Below are 21,255 nucleotides of genomic sequence, written 5' to 3' on the forward strand. Positions count from 1 at the left end.
AGATTATCAACTTCATTAAAAGCACTGGACATGCAACATTCATCAAAACTGAAAATACATTAATAATTGAGAAAATATCATCTAATGGGGGAAGCATTTATATAAAAAAGTGTCTTTTACTGTCCATATTCTTGTAGAGCCCAGTGTGCTGTGTGATATCTGGAATAGTTACCTTGATGAGTTTAGAGAAAGTCTCATAGATGAAGATGAGGGAGATCAGGAAAGCAAAAATCTCCTGGGTAAAAGGCGAGATGTAGCGAACAAGGAAGCTGCCTTCTGCTGCCACAATCACCAGGACGATGAAGATGAGCCAGAAACCAATCCACACTCGACCAGTGAGGTACTCAAAATCATGGGCCTGACAAAACTGAATGAAAAGACACAGAGACATAATAATTATGTGTTCAGGGAAAACATATTGTAATCATATAACACTTTCATTTGAGGTGGTAAATAAATTCTGGCAATATTTCGTTTTACAGAAAATAAATAAAAACCTTCTTTTCAATTTAACATTACGGATTTTTCCGAATGCTTAAACACTGACAGTGATTCTTGAAGCACTATCTCTGATTCCATGAACGCTTGTAGCCAAAGCATTTAACAAGTGTGACAAACTGAATGTACGTTCTTTGCTTTTTACTCAGTTTGTAATTTTAAAACACACTTTTTGTAAAAACATTGGACTCTACATTGCTACACTATTTTGCCAATTGCCTTTCCACACTGACACATGTGAAAACGCTTTTAGATAATGAGTTCACTTACAAATCAGAGTTTGAACACTATAAATAGGCCACAGGTAAACATTTGGTTTGGACAACGATGGAGACCAATATTGGACGGACATCATGCCAAGCCTGGATACGGCACTCTGGACGATACTTTCCATGCTGCCTGGCTCAAGACAACATTGCATGTGATGTGGATGAAGTCTTATGGCCAGATCCACAATTTTTTTTCTACTGCACTTTTGTTGTTTGGGGAGTGTTACAGTAGAATATTTATTTGTATTGATAGTGAGTTATGTTCAGAATACACATACATACTTTACACATTTGGATACCTTTGGATACTTTGTGTGCTTATTCAAATGATGGTTTGTGTGTGTGTGATGCAAAAATACAAGTTTTTAAAACAGTCTGAGGAGTTTTGCAAGAATTGTTTGCTTTTGCAAGGGAAATATAATGTTTTTCTGGGTTGGTGGTTAGTGTGTAGAGTTTTGCAAAAATAGCCCATAGTTTCAAAGATAGTGCCTGAACAATCAGAAAAAACTGCAACATAATTTATCATGATGAAATTCTGTTTTTGAATAAGTTATTTAGGTTCCTGGGACATTAAACACATTTTAAGGAATTATGTAATCTCTTCAAATCAAATATAAACTGGAGTTTATGTGTAGCAGCTGCTATAGGACACATATACAATTTCTGTGTTTTCAGCTATACTACCTTGTAGAAAGCTTCTTCAAACACCAGTAAGGGTCCTGAGAAGCCTATGATGAGAAGAGGCTGACCAGCAAACAGTGAGAATATAACTCCAAGAGTTGCGGTTGAAACGATAAGCTCGGTCACTCCCATCATGCCCTCCGTTTTCTCTCCTGTATGCAAAAACACGTGGTAAACATATTAAGAGAACGAATATCAAAATGACAAGAAACTAAATGTGTCCATGTTGTTCATAGTTTGAGCGTACCCAGCAGGCCACCGAAGGTTATAGTAGGCGACAGTGCAGCAAAATAGATGAAGATGACGGCAGCGATGCACTGCATGTCCAGGGCGTCTTTCAAGTCGCTGACATAGTGCGGGTAGCGGCGGCGGATATCGTGGATCAGGCCTCCAAAAGGGATCCCTGAACGCTTTAATGGGTCCACCTCCTGGTCTCCCTCCTCCTCCTCCTCTGGACTCACATCTAACGGGTTTGTTACACACTCAATTACATAAAAGAAGCTTCTACTGATTATAATCATATTATTAAAACAATAAGTCAACAATAGGCATTAAAGGCACAATCTGAGATCAAAATATCAAGTCACCACCAAAACCTAAAACATAAGATTACAACTCACTATCACCCTTTAAATGAAAACCATGGTAATATTCTCTAACAAGTATTGTCTGTGTAGCTAGAATCTGATATATCTTATTAAACTGCAATAGAGCTCCATTGTTGTCCTGAAAAGATTAAAACCACATCAATGAGCCACATGGTTGCCCTGGGCGACATGTTTCTTCATTTCAGTGAACATAGGCTCTGCAATTTATTTTGAGTGAATCCCACATTCACCATCCTGCTGCTCTAAATACTGTTATTATTGCAGTATTAATGCACAGATGAAAACAGTTCACAACAAATGCACTATTTACGCCTTACTGAGGAATAAATACCCAGCAGTCTAGCTGTTTTACATTATTATTGCATTGTTGGGTTCAGTCTCTTCATGCGGTTTGTTCATAATTGTAATTTAAAAACTCTAATCACGCCATCCTTATTCTTTAAGCTGCTTCTGACTTTAGCGCCCACTATGGTGGCACTTCATTTATAATTAACATATAATAATAACATCAAACTCTTAGTTATTCATGTGAATATACTTCAAACTTATACTGTAAAACATTACTGTTTGGACCTTTAAACAGGTGGATTACCTTTTTAAAAGCAATCATCTAATTAGTTACTGTTACTGTTATCTTTTCCCTAACACATAATCTAGAAATACTGTCAGTCTAACCTACACATCCTTCAAACCAAGTAACTGGAGATTTTCTTTAGGACTTGACTGAGTACCTTTGTTGTCCATGTTCTCCACTCCATATATAGAGTGGTGCTTCTTAAGTTCTCTTTCCTTCCTCTTGCGCATCATCTGCTTCTGGAAGTCAGCCACCGTCTTCAGGAGGTCTTTGCCTTCCACATCTGAGGGCGGAATGACGATGCTGTAGTCCAAGAATTCATTGATACCATTCAGCAGGTCCTGTCTGTCGTCAGCAAAGTAGGCCACCTCGTGGAAGTTCTACAGCAGGATGAACAATGAATGTCAGCACCAGAATGCTGATAAAAGGCCATTCATGCTAAACAGGAGTTTATATATAAAGTATATGGAAGAAGTGAGAGGTGCTATATTCTGAATGTCCATGTTATTAGTTATTAGAAAATTACTTCAAACAATTATTCAACTCACAGGTGTCACTAACAGCCACATAGTGGGCCATGCAGTCACGATGATTAACTCAAGAAAAATATCAGTGGCAGAGCATAACTGAGATATATGACTCTCCATTTTACTCTACACTTCCCAATAATGGGATTTTCTAAGCTTCCTCTTTGCAAGAAAATCCAATTTCAGTGAAAACTGGTACTGGATCTGTTTGTTATTTTACTTTGTTTTGTGACTAAAACCTTTGGTGATCTGACTGATATGTGGAATATTCATATCTACCTTGTCAGACATGAGCGTGGAGAAGGACCTTCCAATCTCATGATAGTCCACGTTGGACTGACTGGGACCAAGCAGGACGAAAATAAAGCGAACAGGGACGGGAACCTCCAGCACCGACTCCAGAAGCACTGCCTCGTTTAGTCTAACAAAGGCCATGGCTGGCTGCTCCAGAAACTCAACACAGCCTGACAGGAACAGTAAAAAAAAAAAAAAAAAAAAAAAAAAAAAACCACAACATGTTGATTTATTTGTGATTTCTCACATCTTCACATTAAGGGTGACATTTATGATAACACAATCTGACTGCTAATAGAACATTTATTGTCTGTTTATTATCAAATAGCTTAACAGCAATGAATCTGCTGCTGTTTGAATTCTTTTGTTGTGTTTATTTGTTGTTAAGGCAAATATCAAGACGTCCTACAGCTTTATGGCAAAAGTTTCCAGGTCCACAGCAGCTGCAGAAATGCTGACTTTACATTAACAGCAGCGTAACACCACAAACTACAGCAAAGCCAAAAGCTGATCGGAATACACAGTAGTAGGCACCATTGTTGGTATAAAATGAATACAATCTTATACTGATATAATTGAATTTTTTTTATTTTTATGTTTGAGACCAAGCCAAGTGGGTAACTTACAACAAGCAAATCACTGTCTCTTAGTACTTTATAAAAACACAGAATAGAATAAAAATAAATAATGCCTCTAACTAATCTACTTTGTCAAAAATCCCATAGCTTACCAACTAAAACAATGACAGCTTCAGCATCTTTGGGAATCTTGGCGAGCAGTTTCATAGATCTGGCTGCAGCTGGATGGCTCTCAGGAGGCAAAGGGTGGAGAGATTTCTTGGAGGAAGAACAGTACACAGATTATCCACATTATTGTTCCGAATAACATGATGTGACACCATAATGTTGCATGGGACCAATAATGTGGAGTTATTGTGGGAATAGCAATGTATGTACTGTATGAACTATGAACTATAATATTCTTATGCCCCTGTGCAATTCATTTTAAATCGCACAGCCGGATGACTGGTTCTTTATGTTTGTACCGATTTTTTTTTAATAGGCTGTTTTAAATTTGCCAACATTTTACGCCATGGGGAACATTAAGTTTTCACAGTTAATGCATCAAGAAGTTTTAACTAGAAGCACCTGTAAGCTGACTAAGGACGTAATTTAACACATGTGGCACAGGGAGACTTGCTTTCTCCAACTTCAAGAACTACCTACACGACTTCTGACCTCATGGAGGAGTGTTTCAAAGAACAATGCAAGAGCCACAGGCCTCACATCAGGAATTTAGTGTAATCATGATTAAATCTATGCTTACTGGTGATTCTTAGAACTTAATGCAAACCATAACCTAAAACAAGACAGCTCAACATTCCTTTTATCTTTGTCCATTTAGATAGCTGAGTTCAATTATCCTGGTGGATTCTTGTCAGAAGTGTTTAATCATTTACTTTAGCTTTGGTAAACTGTGCTGTCTGCCTGCACTTTTTCAACTACGTCACAGTCTATCATCACCCAGATCTTATATCTCTCAGATCTCTGCTTCTCAAATTGAAACAAAAAGTAGGCTAAAGGAAGTGTGTAAAAGAGAACTAGAAAGACAGATTGAAAAGCCAAAACATAGGAAACTTACAAACAGGCTGACAAACACATCTTGTTTGGGGTCGTATACCGGCCCTTTGTTATCGTGGTGTTCATCTTGCTCTTCGGCCACCAATGGCAGACTGGTGTCCTGGACGTGGTTGTGATTGAAGCTGCCATGTAGACTGCTGGATGAGTGGTGGCGATGAAAACGATGTTTCAAATCACTCGGATGGCTGTGAAAAAAAAAACACAAAAAAAATCAGTCTAAAACTAAAGTATCTACAGCCATGCTAGCAGCTTTGTGAGGCTGTATTTATGCTTTGAGCTAAATGCTAACATCAATATGATAACATGCTAAAAACAACAATATTAACATGTCTTAATTTAGTATGCTAACATTAGCACAAAACACAAGTACAGCTGAGCCTGATGGCAAAGTCATTACAGTATGTTTACAGTTCCTAAACCAAAGAATTGGACAGATTGAAATTATAAACTGATGACAGCGCTACAGAAAATGTCAAGGAATCACCAAAGTTATTACATTTCCTGTGGGGGGCATGAATATCTGGGCATCTTTTCATCTCATTCTAATCTGTCCAATAGTCCAATTTTTTCACTCTAAATCCTAAATGTCAACATGCTGGTAGCAGTAGATGAAAAGTCAGGGGATCAATTTAATAGCATACATCATCTGGGAAACATGAATGTCCGTACCAAATTGGATTTTTTGTTTTTTTGACCTGCTTGTCACACTGGATGAGAAGTAAATGGTTCATCAACTTCCATTAGGATTCATCCTCTATCAGTTGCAGAGACATTCAGCCTGGACCAAAGTGGTGGACCAACTGCCACTGCCAACCATCGAACGGACAGGCAGGGTGGTCCTGTTATGTTCTAATAAACTGTACGATTCCAAATTTCAGTCTCAGTTTGTCTGTAAGGTATTTATGAAATTACTCTAAAAACAGCCTTGACTTTAGCTTCAACCCTTTAAGGCAAAACACAAACCATCCAAAGCATGGTGGAAGGTCTAAAACAGGTAGCTTCATTTATTTGTGATTTCACATAAGAATAAAAATAAACTTTCTCACACCTTCTCAACAAGAATGTGTATCTACCTGTTATCACTTCCAGTCTTCAGATGATGGAAATTATGATTATTATGATGACAGTAGTGCAGTTTTCAGTTATAAAAAAAACTAAATAATTAAAATAATTAAGTGGGCTGCCAGATGATTTAAAATTCTAGAAATGCACAGTACAGCTGTGATAATTGGTCACCTAATCCACCTTTCATTCGACATGCTGAAGAGCTTAACTTCATGCTGTGGCAATGCAGCTCATAAATTTAGAAAACTTGTCAGCAAAATCACTCCAATTTTAAACCACTTTCCCGGTCGGGCTAATTAAAAAACTGTTACAAGGATCTGGGTTGACACAGCTAGTTTTCAAAATGTGATTTTTGCATTAGTACATCAACAAAACAGCCAGAAACTAAGCTATATAGCCTTATTATCTGTACTTTTGTGCGCATGTGAGTTTAAGCACATTTCAATCCCTCTTAAAGAGAAGTATTTAGTGTGTCACACCAGCCAAGTTTTTTAACACTGCTTCATTACATCACTGCTTAGTACAATGGTGACATCATCTCACTCATTAAGCCCACATGGTCCAGTAAGAAGGCGGCCAAATTGGACACAACAGCACCCTGAGACAAAAGAAGGAGGTGCGACACTGAAGTGAGTTATACTTAAGACGTTTCCTGTGGATCTTTAAAGTGATCTGAGTCAGCAATGAGCTAAATTCTAACAGCATCTGAATGTGTTTCTTTCCACGTCGTAAATCTGATATCTCACACTTGTGATGACTCTAATGATAGAGTGTTTTTTTCCCTTTGGAAACAGCCAGTGACATGCTGGGAATTTATGTGGAAAGGCTGTGAAAGACAGAATGACCGCATGATGGCTCGCCAGCTTACTTTGTGCACATCAGTCGCTTTGTGTGTATGTGTGTGTAAAATCCATCCCGTGCACATTAGATTTTGGTGAAAGACAGCAAATTTGGTCACCATAATGAAGCAATATCCCATTAATCTACTTGGCCTAATCCAAACTTTTGAAGTGTCATCAGACCACAACATCAGCCACGCAAGAATACTGTTACTGATCAAACCCAGGCTAAACTGTTATGACTTAATAGAGGGAGAGCCAGACACAGAAGGCTGGACCAGTGGCTTAGGAGAGTAGAGACATAAGGATAAGAGGAGCTCCTTGTAAAAGTAAAAGTAAATAAGTGTGCAGATATGCAGAATTGGACACTGACTCCAAATTTATAAGAATCAGTAAACAGGCTCCTCAAGGGTCTGTTTTAGGGCCACTGGTGTTCTCTCTTTACATAATATTTGTTCCTCTGTAAATAATCTAAATAACATTTTTATGCAGGTAATACAATTTGTTTACAGTAGATTCTTTTGAGTCACTGACAATATCCAATTTACAAGCTGATTTTCACGTCTTACAATTGGCTCTTACTATCTGTGGTATTAAATGCAAACAACAACAACAACAAAGAGGTAGATGTGTGTCCACACTTCCCATCATATATGGGTCATTATATGGCTCATTAATTGAACAAATGACATCCTACAAACATTTGGTCTATGGGTAGATAATAATCTCTCTTTCAAATTACATGTCAAGGAATTTATGAAAAACTCAAACAAAAGCTAAACTATCTGTGCAGACACAAAAAATGGTTTCTCTCATTCAGAGGAGACCTGTATTACTTTAGTAAATATTCATAACAACCAAATTTATAACAGAGCTTGGTAAAAAGGCAGTTAAATGCTTTGCTCCACTCAGATTGAATAAACTGCAGCAGGACAAGGTTTTATTTAATGCTGGTTTGATGTCCTTCTTTACAGTTTCACCATTTTTATCTTTTTGCTTTTCTAAATGTTGGACAGGGCACACATACAAAGGAGAGTGAACTGCTCTCATTGGACCAGTCTGTATAAATAAAGGTTGAATAACTGAATGTGCCTCTTGGGGAAGGCTGTGGCTCAGGAGGCAGAGTGGGTCTTCCACTAACCACAGGATTGGCGGTTCCCCAACCCCTCCTACTGTCTGCATGCTGAAGTGTCCTTGGGCAAAATACTGAACCTCAAATTGCTCCCGATGGTCAGGTCAGCACCTTGTATGGTATCTTGCTGCCATCAGTGTGTGAGTGTGTGTGAAGCAGTGAATGAGCAGAAAAAACACAAAAGTACAAAAGTACTATATAAATGCAGCCATTTACCATTTGCCATTTCTGATGGCATTCATTGTGTTTTTGCATGGCTTGTCCTTCCTCTGGTAATTCAGTTTGACAGCCAACATGCAGTAAACTTGTTTTGTTCATTATGTAACTCTAAAAAATCTATAATGCACTATATGTACTAGTGCACTATTCCATTGGCCATATGTGTTGGGGTTAGTTTAGCTGGCATGTCAATGCAAGTGCTAATCAATAAGCAGGGAACATTTGACGGAGCTAAAGATTGTGTTAGGGTACCATCACAGGATATCATGTAACTATCCTCTCTGATACATCATGACTTGCAAAGAAACCTAGCTTGGTGAAAGGGGCTCAGAGGTTTTCTAGTGGGAAACTGAATGGCGATAGTGACATCTAAAATCAAGTTGTGGTGTCCCTTGATAACCATCCGCTCTCCAAATCTACTCACATACACTTCCATTTCACACCCAATAATTTCCAACATCATTGACCTGGATATGGACAGTCAATATCTGACAGCCATCTTATCTGATAGCTGGAGTGGGCTGGCAGGAAAGAACCTGCTTCGCTATAGATAAACCACAAAGCACCAAATCTCAGAAGCTAAAATAACAAGTGACCCCGTTAGCAAGAAACAGTAAACCTCTGGCCTCTGGCAAGTCAGCCAAACAGCTTGAAGTTCAAACAGTCAGTCTCCTTTCATGTGAAATGCCGGGTTTTAGGCCTGTATTATCTGAAACCCAACATTTTAGAAGCATAATAAGACTGGATTTATGAAAAGTAACAACACTGTTAGAAATGCTGATTTTAGAGTAGCAAACTGTCCTTTGTGTGCTCAGTGTGTTGTATTGAGCATTAGATTGAAACATCCACTCCTTTGTGTATATAAGAAGTAAGTCTGACACGTGGTAGGGTTGCAAAGGCAAAGATTTTAACAAAGGCATAAATCAAAGGACCAGGATGGCTCACACAATGCAGCATCATTTTTTTAATCTGATGGTTGAGGTTTTAAAACCCAGTGCAGCTACAGTGCAGTCTTGACATTTGCAGCTTAGTCAGCCACGGGGAAGTACACCAGATGATGAGCCAAGTGTTGTTAAATGCCACATTCTGGAAATTCCCTGGTCAGTTCCCTTGAGTTAGCCTTTTTGTAACAACCTTCAGTGCAGTAGAATGATTAATAAGGAGGAGCAGGGGAGAGGGGCTTGGATTCTATTATTCATGCTTATTATTATATACATGTTATATCTACAATTCATGTTTAAAATGTAGCAGTGTCCCCACAACCAAAAACTGATATATCTGTTTATACATGGATAAAGAAACAACTCAATTTAAAATGTCTCGAGAAGTACTATAGGAGTAGTAGGGTTAGTCATCGAACTTTGGGATTCATTGGGACTGGCATGTTTGAGATCAAATGGAGCTCTGTTGCCAGGGTAACTAACACCACAGACAAGGTAGACAGGAAGAAGTTTTTCTTCAAGCTTACAGATTAAATACATAAAAAGAATCACATCCTCATCAATAAACCGTGAGTCAAAAATACTGGATTCACATTAAAGTGACAGGTACTTAAAGGATAAGGCTGGCAATATTGTATATTTGTGTTATTGTCGAAAATCCCATGAAAAGACAAAAACAAACTATTACTCAATCTTTCAATAATTTCCAACTTCCTTCAGCTGTCTGGCACTCAAAGCCCATTGGTTCCTTCTGAAGATGTAAATCTTTAAAAGTGGGTCCAATTATATGATTTATTTAAAAAAAAAAAAGCCTCAAACAGCTTGGCTGTCTTCAGTTTTTACCAAATATCACTCAAACCGGAGTAAATAGCGCATTTATTAGGGACTATTTTCAGCTGGATTTGGAGTGTTTCCAAACGCAGGACACTATGTGGTATTGAGCCAAAACAACCTACAGTGCACATGTTCATGGTAATGTAGGAACGTGTACCCAGTCCAACGGTGTGACTTATTGATGTATTTTTAATAGTTTTTGGAAAACAATGGAGCTCCATGGTAGAAAGAAATAAGATAAATAAGACTGTGGCTGCACTGACAATGCTTCAGGCTCAATTCATTTTTGGTTTTGGTCTTTTCATGGGATTTGTTGACAAAAGGAAAAATACAGAAAGCACAGAGTTGTATTTCTACAGACCAGTAGCCAGACTTTCCATGATAATATATTTTATCAGAAATATAGTCATTGTTTCCAGTGTAACCAATGCTCCCCTCTGCCTTATAAAACAGAGTTTCTAATGAATAGCAGAGAGCCAGTATTAGTGTATAACGTATACAAGTGTCAAAATGTGTCAATATGTTACTTTTTTTACCTATTACTCAAAATAATATGGTCATAAATGCATATTTGACTGTTACAGTAGGGGGTCAGAGTCAGTCACTTGTTCTGTTTGAAGATATAACATCAAATAAGATGTATTTTTAAGTATTAGTGTTTGCCTGGTTACTGACCTGTGTTTTAGAAGCAGAGCCCGGAGAACACAGGCTCTGTCCTCAGCTCTTATCTGATCGGAGATGATCATCGTCTCCACAACCAGATGGGCGATGCCGGGCAGAGAGTTCTGCTCAAGGTCTAGAAGGATGGCACCTGGGAAAGGAAGGTACAGGAAGACAGGGAGCCAAATGGCAGCTAAGACTGGGCTGTGTGAAAATTATCCACATCCTGTGCTTGGCTGAATGTTAATCAGGAGATTTCTTTTCAAGCCAACATATTACTGGGAAAACATTGGATTTTGGTCAAACTAGATTTGATCAACAAAGAAACTTTTTGCTTCCTTTTAAATGTCATGTTTATCCTTGTGGATTTTATTTCAGATTCAGATTTCTGTACGCGTGCAGGAGCCTTTTACCTTGTGTGATGGTGCGGCGAAGTTCCAGCAAGCTGCGGAAAGAAAGTGAGGCCACATGAGGTTTGCCCCAGCGGTCCGTCTCCTCCTCCACATCCTCTTCAAACTTGATCCAGCGAGCCCGCTCCTTCCAACGCATTTCATGGTCCTTCTCCACAATCAGCTCATTCAGCTCCACAAACAACTGAAGATGAAGTAGAGCAGATATGTAAGCCCAAAACACCAGATCCATGGTTTAAAAAATGATTTGGAAGAAGTTTAACATCTAAATATTGCTAACACAGCTTGACTCAATGGGTATAAAACAACATGTTTCAAAGAATAGCTGTTAATGCTAAATGATCTAGTTTCTGGGAAAAGATTAAAAGCTGTCAGCGTTACCTATGATTTTTCCTTCTCTTCCTCAATGTAACTTATATCAACAAACCAATAAGGGTACAAGACACCCGAATCCAATACCACAGAAAAAAACAGATGTTTTTAAGGGCCAAATAAGAGCGAATCTATGTAGTTTGGACTGAACTAAGAGAATAGAGATACATTTTGTCACATAGATGTCACAAAGAGTAGAATTTTTTTTTTATAAAGGGATCTCAGAGCAACACAAAATGATACGATTTGTGTTTTTGTGACATGATGTGAAACATAAAGAGCACTTTTATAGTGTAGTCTGCTCTGGTGATTAGCCACGTCAGTGAAGAGGAATGTGATTAAGCTAAGACTAAACGTTTGAATTTTAAGAGATATGTTCCCTGTTAATTTCAGACACTTGAAGCTATCAATCATTTTATGATAACAATGGATCATTTGACCATATGTAATGTGAAAGGTGTTGCTTGTAGTGATAAGCCCACAGAGAATTATCTCCCAGCCGTGCAGTTCCCCTCAGCACTATAGAGTGTTATAGTGTCTTTCAACTCATATTTTAGTTTTCGGTTTCGCAACTTCATTACTGGGTACACTCTTGCACTACCTGCCCAGCAGCAAATGGCAGACAGACAAAGTTAGCAAGTACCCAATAAACCTACAGTAGTGGATCATTTAGTTGCTAAAAAGTCAGATATGTCCCCTAAAAACCTGGTGAAGGCCAAACCAGAGCTACAAGGAGTGTCAATATTGGACTTAGATTTGTTGTGTGGCCAGAAACAAAAGTCCAATTGAATGCTAATATTGTTCTTCTTCTGGATGTGTAAATGGTCAACTGTCACCTTACGACTTTATACAGTGATAATATGTCAATGTCAGGATGTTCCACCTAAGCAGACAAAAAATAAATAAAAATACTTATATGAAGATGATGAGACTACAATAAATAAATAAATATTTATAATTTTGATAAAGAAAACCCAAATGTGAATTTCATGTTGCCTAAATATTGAAGTATTTCCCCAGTGATCAATATTCAATGCAATGGAGGTGAGAGAAAAGCACTGTTGGTAGTGTGCTGCAGACCTCATGAGTCTTCTTATCTGCTGCTCTCTTCTTCTTCTTCAGGCTGGATAGTGGTGTAGAACTGTTGCTGGCCCGGGTCATCTGACTTCGGGATGACTTCTTCACCAGGTGGCGTCTCACCCCGGGGTTGTCCTCAAATCTGTGACCTGAACAGCAACAAGTATTTTAAGTCCAGAAGCAAAAGGTCAACATTGCTAGGTCATGATGTCTAGATTTTAGGAAGCCAATTAGATGAGTAATTGAAACACTAACATAACTAGCAGCATTTTGAAAGCAGTGGCTGTTTTTTAGGACTGTGAAAAAGTAAAACATCCTCTCTGAGTCAGAAAATGTGCTCCATGCTGGGAAATTTAGAAATCAAATGTATATGTCTGTTTAAGTTTCCAGCTGACAGAAGCATATCCAGTAACAGAAAGCTAAAGCTCCATGGCTGAGTGAAAACATATGTTAGCAATGGAAAACTGTTACAGAGAAAGGTGGTTTTGCCCCCAGACATTTGTCAATTCAAAAGAAGTGATTTAATTTTTAATTAATTTAATTTCCTTAACCCCCAAATCATATTTCATTGAATTTAACTAAATAAGGAGGTCCTTTCACTACAGTGCTGACCTGGTCACATTAAAGGTGCAGTGTGTTTAACTTAGTGGCATCTAGTGGAACAGACTTCGCAGAAAAGGAATATAATATTCATAAGTATGTTTTGTTCAGTGTATAATCACCTGAAATTAAGAATCGTTGTGTTTTCATTACCTTAGAATGAGCCATTTATATCTACATAGGGAGCAGGTCCTCTTCCATTGAGTCCACCATGTTTCTACAGTAGCCCAGAATGGACAAACCAAACACTGGCTCTAGAGAGGGCCTTTTGTGTTTTTTGGGAGTTTTGTGGCCACCGTAGGTTCTCCTACACGCTTGGAGAGGGAGGGCTATTCAGTTGGTTGCAGTCTGCAACCTCACTGCTAGATGCCGCTAAATCCTACATACTTTCTACAGTTGCTCAGAACAAACAAACCAAACACTGGCTCTAGAGAGGGTCTTTCGTGTTTGTTGCGAGTTTCACAGTCAGCATAGGTTCTCCTACAAGCTTGGAAGGGGATTGTGGTGGTGGTGGTGGGAGGATATACACTTGGTTGTAATCTGCAACCTCACCGCTCGATGCCACTAAATCGTATACACTAGCCCTTTAATTTGGATACAGGAACTGGGAAAAGCAAAGTAAAAGGCTAAACACCAGTGTGGAAATATGTTTACAGACTGTTCAAAGAAACAAAAGAGTTTGTGTGAAAAAAACGCATCCACCCTCATTCATTGGTTGATGCAGCAGGTACGTATATGTTTTGACTGTCCACCGGCCCAAACACGTATTTTTGACGGGCCAGTGCCCAATGTTCAGTACACCACTGGCCATAACCTACAGTTGCGGGTGTAAAACGATGGATAAATTGTTTTGAGCGTCACACAACCACCACAAAATGACTCATTTCACTATCAGAATTTGATCCATTTGATCCTATAACATTTGGAAAGTCTAGAAGAGCCACACGATTGACGGCAAAAACGGCCAGCATGGGAGTGTCAAGCCTGACATGAGATTTTAAAACTCTATATACTGTGAAATACAGAGAGATTTACCTGGCAATGATAGGCTTAATCAGCATTTTGTGAATTTGTTTGGCAAGGGCTTGAATGTAGCTTGAATGTCCCGCATGGCAGGTTTAAGATTAGAATTATGGGTAGAGATTAGGTTCTACATGGATAAATGTTATGATAAAGGTAAAGATCAGGGAACAATTTATAAAATGACATTTGCATTCAGTCTGGAAATGTTGACCAGTCAGACTAGCAAATTGCTGAATACCATTTCTTACTAAATAAACACTGTCTTTTTTAATCTTCTACATGAGTAGTCTGAGGTCACCAAAGTGGAAGTGAAAGAGAGAGTATATGTGTGTGTGTATTTGTGTGCATAAACTGCAGTCCATTTTGCTGCCTACCTCAGGGGAATAGAGAAATGGAAAGCAGAGAGAAATTTAGAGAGTATTTTATTTTGTAGATTCTCTCAAAGGAAAAGTCAATTCATACAAGATGAATTGCTCTATTTGATTTGGATGAGATGTTTTTTCTCATTATAGGGCAGAGCAAGGACAGGGCAAACTGAGTGAAAAGGAAGGATTATATTCCTCCTACTCCTACTCCTACTCCTCCTCCTCTTTTAATGGTATCTGACTTTTTCTACAGGCTTGTCTACACAGACATTTTTCAGTCATCCTTCTCATGGGCATCTGATGAAACAAATACTCTCTTACAGCCTGTGTAAATATTGTGTAAGGTCTTTAATGTTGATGAGAAGGTACAACACAAAGCATCCCATGCTTAAAATACCAAAGTGCTTTACTTGAACCAAGTCTGTTGTGGCTGAGCAAGGAATCCCCATGAACTAACTAGGGCTCTGTACTTTCTTTATTTCTGGTAGTCTTACTGTCTTGTCTGACTTAATGAGAGGATCCCTGTGTAACCAACCATCCCATTTTGATAATACCGAGTAATGTGCACTTTTGAAATGAGATAAATGCCAAGCATTAATAAAATAATTCCTTCAGTATCAAAAATTATGAGGCATCGTAATTGCTTGCCAGGTACCATAGTGTCCGTATGTCTGATTTTCTGTTTCTTTGTGCTTTTGGCCTGAGTGAAATGCAGTTGCTATACAAACTTGATTTGCAACATATTTGTAACCAAAAAATCTCAAATCTAGCTTCATTTGAGTCCAAAACAAAAAGGAACAAAGGCATTTTTATACTATAGTGATATTTCCTTTGACATACTCTGTTCTGCAATCCACACAAGCCTAAGCCCACAAACCATAATTTATGTCATTTTGTGAAATGAATAAGTCTTACTGTCACACATGACTGGGCTTGTGTACAAAATGAGATGGAATCAGGCTTTATCAGGAAGAAAAGACTGAGACACCCAATTTAGACATTATGTGATGAAGCACTGAATTTATGGGCTAATATTTGAGGCATAGATAAATTGGATATTGTAATAGAAAGTATTATGCTAAATATATGCATGCATACACAATATAGAAGAGTGATCTTACTAAATATTAATGTACTGAAGTAATATAATGTAATTAATTTATGGAAAATATAGGCAATTTCAGTCCCATGTGCATCTGCCATTGAAACATCATTATGTTTCAAAGCTTCTTCTACCTTTCATTGGTCATGTGAGTGAACTCTGCTGGCATGTTCAATTTCTTATCTTGATATAGTTAACATTCATGGATCTGTTATAATCTTTGGTCATGAGGGGGTATGGCTACAGGCCAACAGACACCCAAAGCAGGCCTTATAGTTTCTAAAAATGTGGTAAATGGAACTTGCACAGATAAACACAGTCTAGTGGCTCTGTGAGGCTGAGCAATGTTAGGCAAAATGGTACTTTGAGCTACATGCTAATATTAGCATGCTAACATGTTTAAAATGACAATATTCACATGCTGATGTTTAGTTTGATATTCATATCTTAGTGTAGCATGTTAGGATGCCAGCATTTGCTAACTTGCACTGTACAAGGTAAATCTGAGGTTGATGGGAATATTTACCACTCTACCAAAGTTTGTGCCAATTAATCTGGATAATTGAAAATTTTGGTACCACATGATTCATCCTTGGGTCTGTTCAAAATTCAGACATGCCATTAACTAAAGAGAGATCTAAAGAGATAGATATTTGGCAGCTGTGACATTATGCCATTGGCTGACCAAGTACAAAAAGGTATTTCAGTGAACACGCTGAAGTTTGCATGCTGAGTTTACAAGCTCCAACACATTCTCTACAAAATAAATTTACAACATCCAGTATATGTGGTCTGGAACTGCAGGCTGACCACCCTCATTTTTCCTCCATGTACTGGAACCTAGCTTTATCACAGAACTAATGTGCAATGTTTCAAAATCAAAATAGGGATAAAAATAGCAGAAACACACAGTTTGTCAATGAAATGTCTTTCCGCTCTAGCTGTGGTTGAGCCCAAAGCCAAATGGGTTCCACAAGATCAATACAAAAGCAGGAAACAGCAGCAGTCGAGCACTGTGTCAATTCACTCAATAGTGTGGACAACTTAGTTCTCTGTGTGGCCATGAATGTGCCTTACATTGCCATTAGCCTAGCTAGCAGTGGGCCACATAATCAATGGAAACAAGTGAACTCCCATCCATCAATTATCCATGTAAAAACAGAACAAAATGCTCATCCATGTGAATTTGCCCTTGTGTTGTTATGATTGCATCAGAACCTCAGAAGCTTGACATAACTTTCACTCCTGTCAAATGTGCATTGAATGGACAGAAATGAAATGCTACCCAGTAAGAGTAGAGGTGAATCTCCACAGAAACACAACTACAAACTACTTACGGACAGGCTCGAGTGGAGACTCCAGTTGGGTGTGGATTGACTCGAGCAAGTCATAATCATCAAAATCCAAGACAAACTCTTCAAAGTCCTCAAAGCCCTCCACATTGGACAATGAGCTGTGCTGCCTTGGGGTGCCAAAGCCTTTTTGGGCACTGCACCGACGTTCTGGTCCATGGTGATCAATGCAACACTTCTTATCAGAGATCTCATGCCCCTGGTTCTCCAGTCCCTCTATGTCTGTCATCTCCACAGTCGGTACCTCCTCCTATCCTCCTCTCTGCAAATGGACTCACTGCTCATCCAGGGCTCCCGACTCTTGAACTCTGTGCTCGCCCTGCGTCGCTGTTCAGAAGAGCCTGGGTCTTCACTGAGACCACCAGTCTACTTCTATTGTATTGGTGGTGCAAAAGAACCTATGTCCAAACTAAAACTATTTCTCTTTTGGAAACCAGCTCCTAAGTGGCATCTGAAATCCAATGTCTTTGACAGACTAGTGCATGAGGCAACCAAGAAAAGAAATAACCAGTGGTCAGAGTCCAAATTCTACATGAAGCAAAAAACAAGCACAAAAAAGAAAAATATTTTTCAGATAATTCGTCAAAATATTGACCTCCCAGTCCAAAACTATAAATCACAAGTATAGGAACAAGATCCTCAATGTTACAAAAACTTTTGCCTAAAATATAAACAAAATGCAAAGTTGGAGCTACAGGCAGGCAGAAGCCCCCCTTGTGGCTCCACAGTCAGAGAGGTGCAGAAAACAAAGCAACATTCACTTTAACCGCAAATCCACAAAGAAGTATTGACAAGCGATGGTCTACTTTGTTGGACCTGTCTGTCAGCTGAATGGAAGTGCCGCCCTTTTTTAATGATGTCCACAGCCCATTGATCTTTGTGGTGGTTGGAAAAGCCGGATGGAGTGGATCAGAGGAGAAGAGTTGATGTCTTTCGTTTCCATAGTGTTGCCATCACTTTCCAACCTGCTGATGTGTATGAGGGTAAAGGTCAAGTTCCAAAGGGTGACGTCTTCACTGAACCGCATTAAACTAAAACTAGACATACTGCTTTGCGGTTGCATGCCTCCACCTACCAGTCAAGTTGCAGTTTATCCATGTCTGTCCAGACTCATAGACTGTCCAGACTTTGACGGAATTTAATAAGAGGTATTCAGTGTATTTCCCTTGTATGTGTTCAAATACTTTGCCAATAAAGCTGATTCTGATAGAAGACAAATCTGTAGCCATGACAGTAGACAATGCTTCAGATATGGTTGTTGCTGCAAAGAAGCTACAAATTCTAAAATGTGGAGGCGTCACACACATCTTCAACCTGGCAGCACACAAGATCTATACAATCACCACAGTTTCAAGGTTGACACCCAAGATTAGTGTCACCAATTCTGTGTCCAACCAAATGTGAAATATTGTGACAATCTCCCCTTCTGTTTCCTGAGTTATGGCATTGAATAATGGCCAGAAAAGTGTTTTTGCAGAATATTACGATGTCACAGTGAAGTTGACCTTTGACCTTTTGGATATAAAATGTCATCACTTTATCATTTTATCCTATTAGACATTTGTGTGAAACTTTGTCATAATGATTGTATAAATTCCTGAGTTATGGCCAAAAACATGTTTTATGAGGTCACAGTGACTTTTACCTTTGACCACCAAATTCTAATCATTTCATCCTTGAGTCCAAGTGGATGTTTGTGCCAGATGTAATGAAATTCCCTCCTGGCGTTCCTGAGATATCGTGTTCACGAGATAGGGACGGACAAGAGGTCACACTGACCTTGACCTTTGACCACCAAAATCTAATCAGTTCATCCTTGCGTCCAAGTGGATGTTTGTGCCAAATTTGAATATAGTACCTCAAGGCGTTCGTGAGATATCGTGTTCACAAGAATGGGACTGATGGATGGACATACAGACACGTCCGAATGGACGGATAACCCGAAAACATAGTGCCTCTGACCATGGCTGTCACTGGCACAGAGGCATAAAAAACACTCTTACTGTTGTGGTATATACTCTTATAGACCACAAAAACACATGCAGAAATATACACTAAGAACTCTAGTACACAAATACCACTACTAGACCCGACTGATAAAAACAATGAAATAACACCTAAGAATCAGCTCCGTCTGTCTGCTTAGTGAGATATCATGGTGCTAATTATCAGATTGAGCTGCACCATTTCTGTCCCTGAGTCTCCATGGAAACCATGCATCCCCTGAGGTGTTGTGGTCTGACTCGTCTACAACAGGTGCACTAATCTGAGCTAAGCAAGGCTCACTCTAAAATGTATTCAGCATGCTTGAATACTCTGTCTGTGTGTGTGTGTGTGTGTTTGTCCGCATTTGTATACATGCTTACTTGTGCGTCTGTACATATAATATAAGCGTTTGTTGGAAAACAAGGAGGCCATTTTTGCTATTGCTTAATGTTTTGTTGATATGAAAAGACAGCTTATCTGACCTCACATTGTTGACGACTCTACACTGTAGCTGCTTGAACTAATGTAATACTAATTTCAGACAGCAGATGCATTTATGTCACAGAATGCATGTTCAACTTGGACCCATTCATATGAAACAGCTGTTACAAACTCATTGCATAGAATTGCACAGATTTACAGTACTGAATACTTTGTTCAATTTTTTCATTACCTTAGAACATACAGTAGAAGTCAGTTTTACTAAACTTAAATAGACAAAAATTAAATTCATTCAAAAACTGTTTAGTTATATTTACTGACAAAAGCTGCCCGTTAGGCTTGGTTTCCAGTCATGCATATTTTTTCACTAGTAAAGAAGTTTCTGATGATCATGCACAACACTGCCTAACTATTAAAGCATTTCACTAACAAGACCACGCCATTTGTACAGTATACATGAAATAGTTTATTTGGTTTGACAGTTGAATGATGGCATTGTATAGTGGGATGATTGAGGGTCGAGGGGCGGAATGACATGGGTCGAGTGTGAGGGGATGAATGGGGATCAAGAAGCATTGTAATAAGCGTGGAACATCGAGGAACCCGGAGAGCGAGACTCAGGGTGGGGGCACGTCTCGATGACTTTCGGCTTCATTATCCCCCTGTGGTTCCTGTATTCAGAGAGAAGAAGAAGGTGGTTTGGGGGACAGGTAAGGACTGAGACAAACGAGAGAGAAAGGGGTTAGGCACACCCATATAAGTAGACACAGGTGATTGAATTGGGGTCGAGTTGAGAGGCGTGGTCTTGTTCTGGTCTTGTAAATAGTTTATTTGGTTTGAGAGTTGGATGAAGGTCATGTATGGTGGGATGATTGAGGGTCAAGGGGAGGAATGAAGGGGGTTGAGTGCAAGGGAATGAATGAGGTGGCTGTGAATGTAGCTGTGGTAAGCTTGAGTTGACCATCGGCCGAGAATTTTGATTGTGTGGTCTAAGATTCCTTGTCTGGATGCTTTGGATGGGTTGGACAGGACTCATATATACATGTATGTGCGTGGAAGAGAAATACAGGGTGAGAGATGCTGAGCTGGTCAGTCTTGCTTCATGCAAGATTAAATATGAGGGTGTTTGGGGGTGGATGGAAATATTGGAGAGGCTCGCGTGCCGTGACTGGTCGTAGGTGGAAGTGGTAGCAATGAAGCATCGCAAAAACCATAGAACGCTAGGACAGTGATTCAAGGGATGGGTCAGTGAAAGGGGATAGGTATCCTGCGCGAAGGGTTTGGATGCAAGGGATGAGGAGATCTGCTGTCAGGGGTAAGCGTTTTGGTCGGAGACAAGATTCTGCTTTTCATAGGCCTTTGAATAGCATATTGATGTGAAGGTGAGAAATGGAAGGGGCAGTGTGATAAAGAAGTTAATCCCATTGATGTACGGGACTTTTTAGACCGCTCATGCCCCCAAAGAAGTGCCGTGATGATGACATGGTACAGTTCATAGAGAGTAGAGGAGGAAGGGTGGGGACAGGTGACCGATTGGAGGCAAACCACCTACTACTGTGGCAACCATTAAATCCGAAGGAAGGTGCTGCATTGGAGTGCAGCTGGATGTCAGACTGGGTGATGCGGTCATCATGGAAAATTAAAAGCTATTCCGTGAGGAAAGGGAATTATGCTGTGGTCTCAGCTGCAGTCTCAGCTCCATTTTACAGGTGTTATCTGGTACACTGTAACCATGGAAAAGCCATT

At 39.3% G+C, this 21,255-nt stretch overlaps 1 protein-coding gene across 4 annotated transcripts in view; it reads right to left on the minus strand.

The window, feature by feature from the left end:
• slc4a3 (solute carrier family 4 member 3) overlaps nucleotides 1-21,255 on the minus strand; it is a 56,105-nt gene that overhangs the window by 7,967 nt on the left and 26,883 nt on the right. For 3 of the 4 annotated variants that reach the window (XM_067603022.1, XM_067603021.1, XM_067603023.1), the window contains 10 exons: nucleotides 12,644-12,789; nucleotides 11,195-11,375; nucleotides 10,797-10,932; nucleotides 5,093-5,276; nucleotides 4,182-4,287; nucleotides 3,437-3,621; nucleotides 2,788-3,010; nucleotides 1,696-1,911; nucleotides 1,452-1,600; nucleotides 173-367 (listed from right to left, as the gene is read on the minus strand). In XM_067603022.1, the coding sequence (XP_067459123.1) occupies nucleotides 173-367; nucleotides 1,452-1,600; nucleotides 1,696-1,911; nucleotides 2,788-3,010; nucleotides 3,437-3,621; nucleotides 4,182-4,287; nucleotides 5,093-5,276; nucleotides 10,797-10,932; nucleotides 11,195-11,375; nucleotides 12,644-12,789 (1,721 nt within the window). Of the gene's footprint in view, nucleotides 1-172; nucleotides 368-1,451; nucleotides 1,601-1,695; nucleotides 1,912-2,787; nucleotides 3,011-3,436; nucleotides 3,622-4,181; nucleotides 4,288-5,092; nucleotides 5,277-10,796; nucleotides 10,933-11,194; nucleotides 11,376-12,643; nucleotides 12,790-17,067; nucleotides 17,836-21,255 lie in introns of those variants that run through there. The other variant, XM_067603024.1, reaches the window with a different exon arrangement.

The sequence above is a fragment of the Thunnus thynnus genome, chromosome 11 (genome assembly GCF_963924715.1).
Source record: "Thunnus thynnus chromosome 11, fThuThy2.1, whole genome shotgun sequence".
Classification (NCBI taxonomy): Eukaryota; Metazoa; Chordata; class Actinopteri; order Scombriformes; family Scombridae; genus Thunnus; species Thunnus thynnus.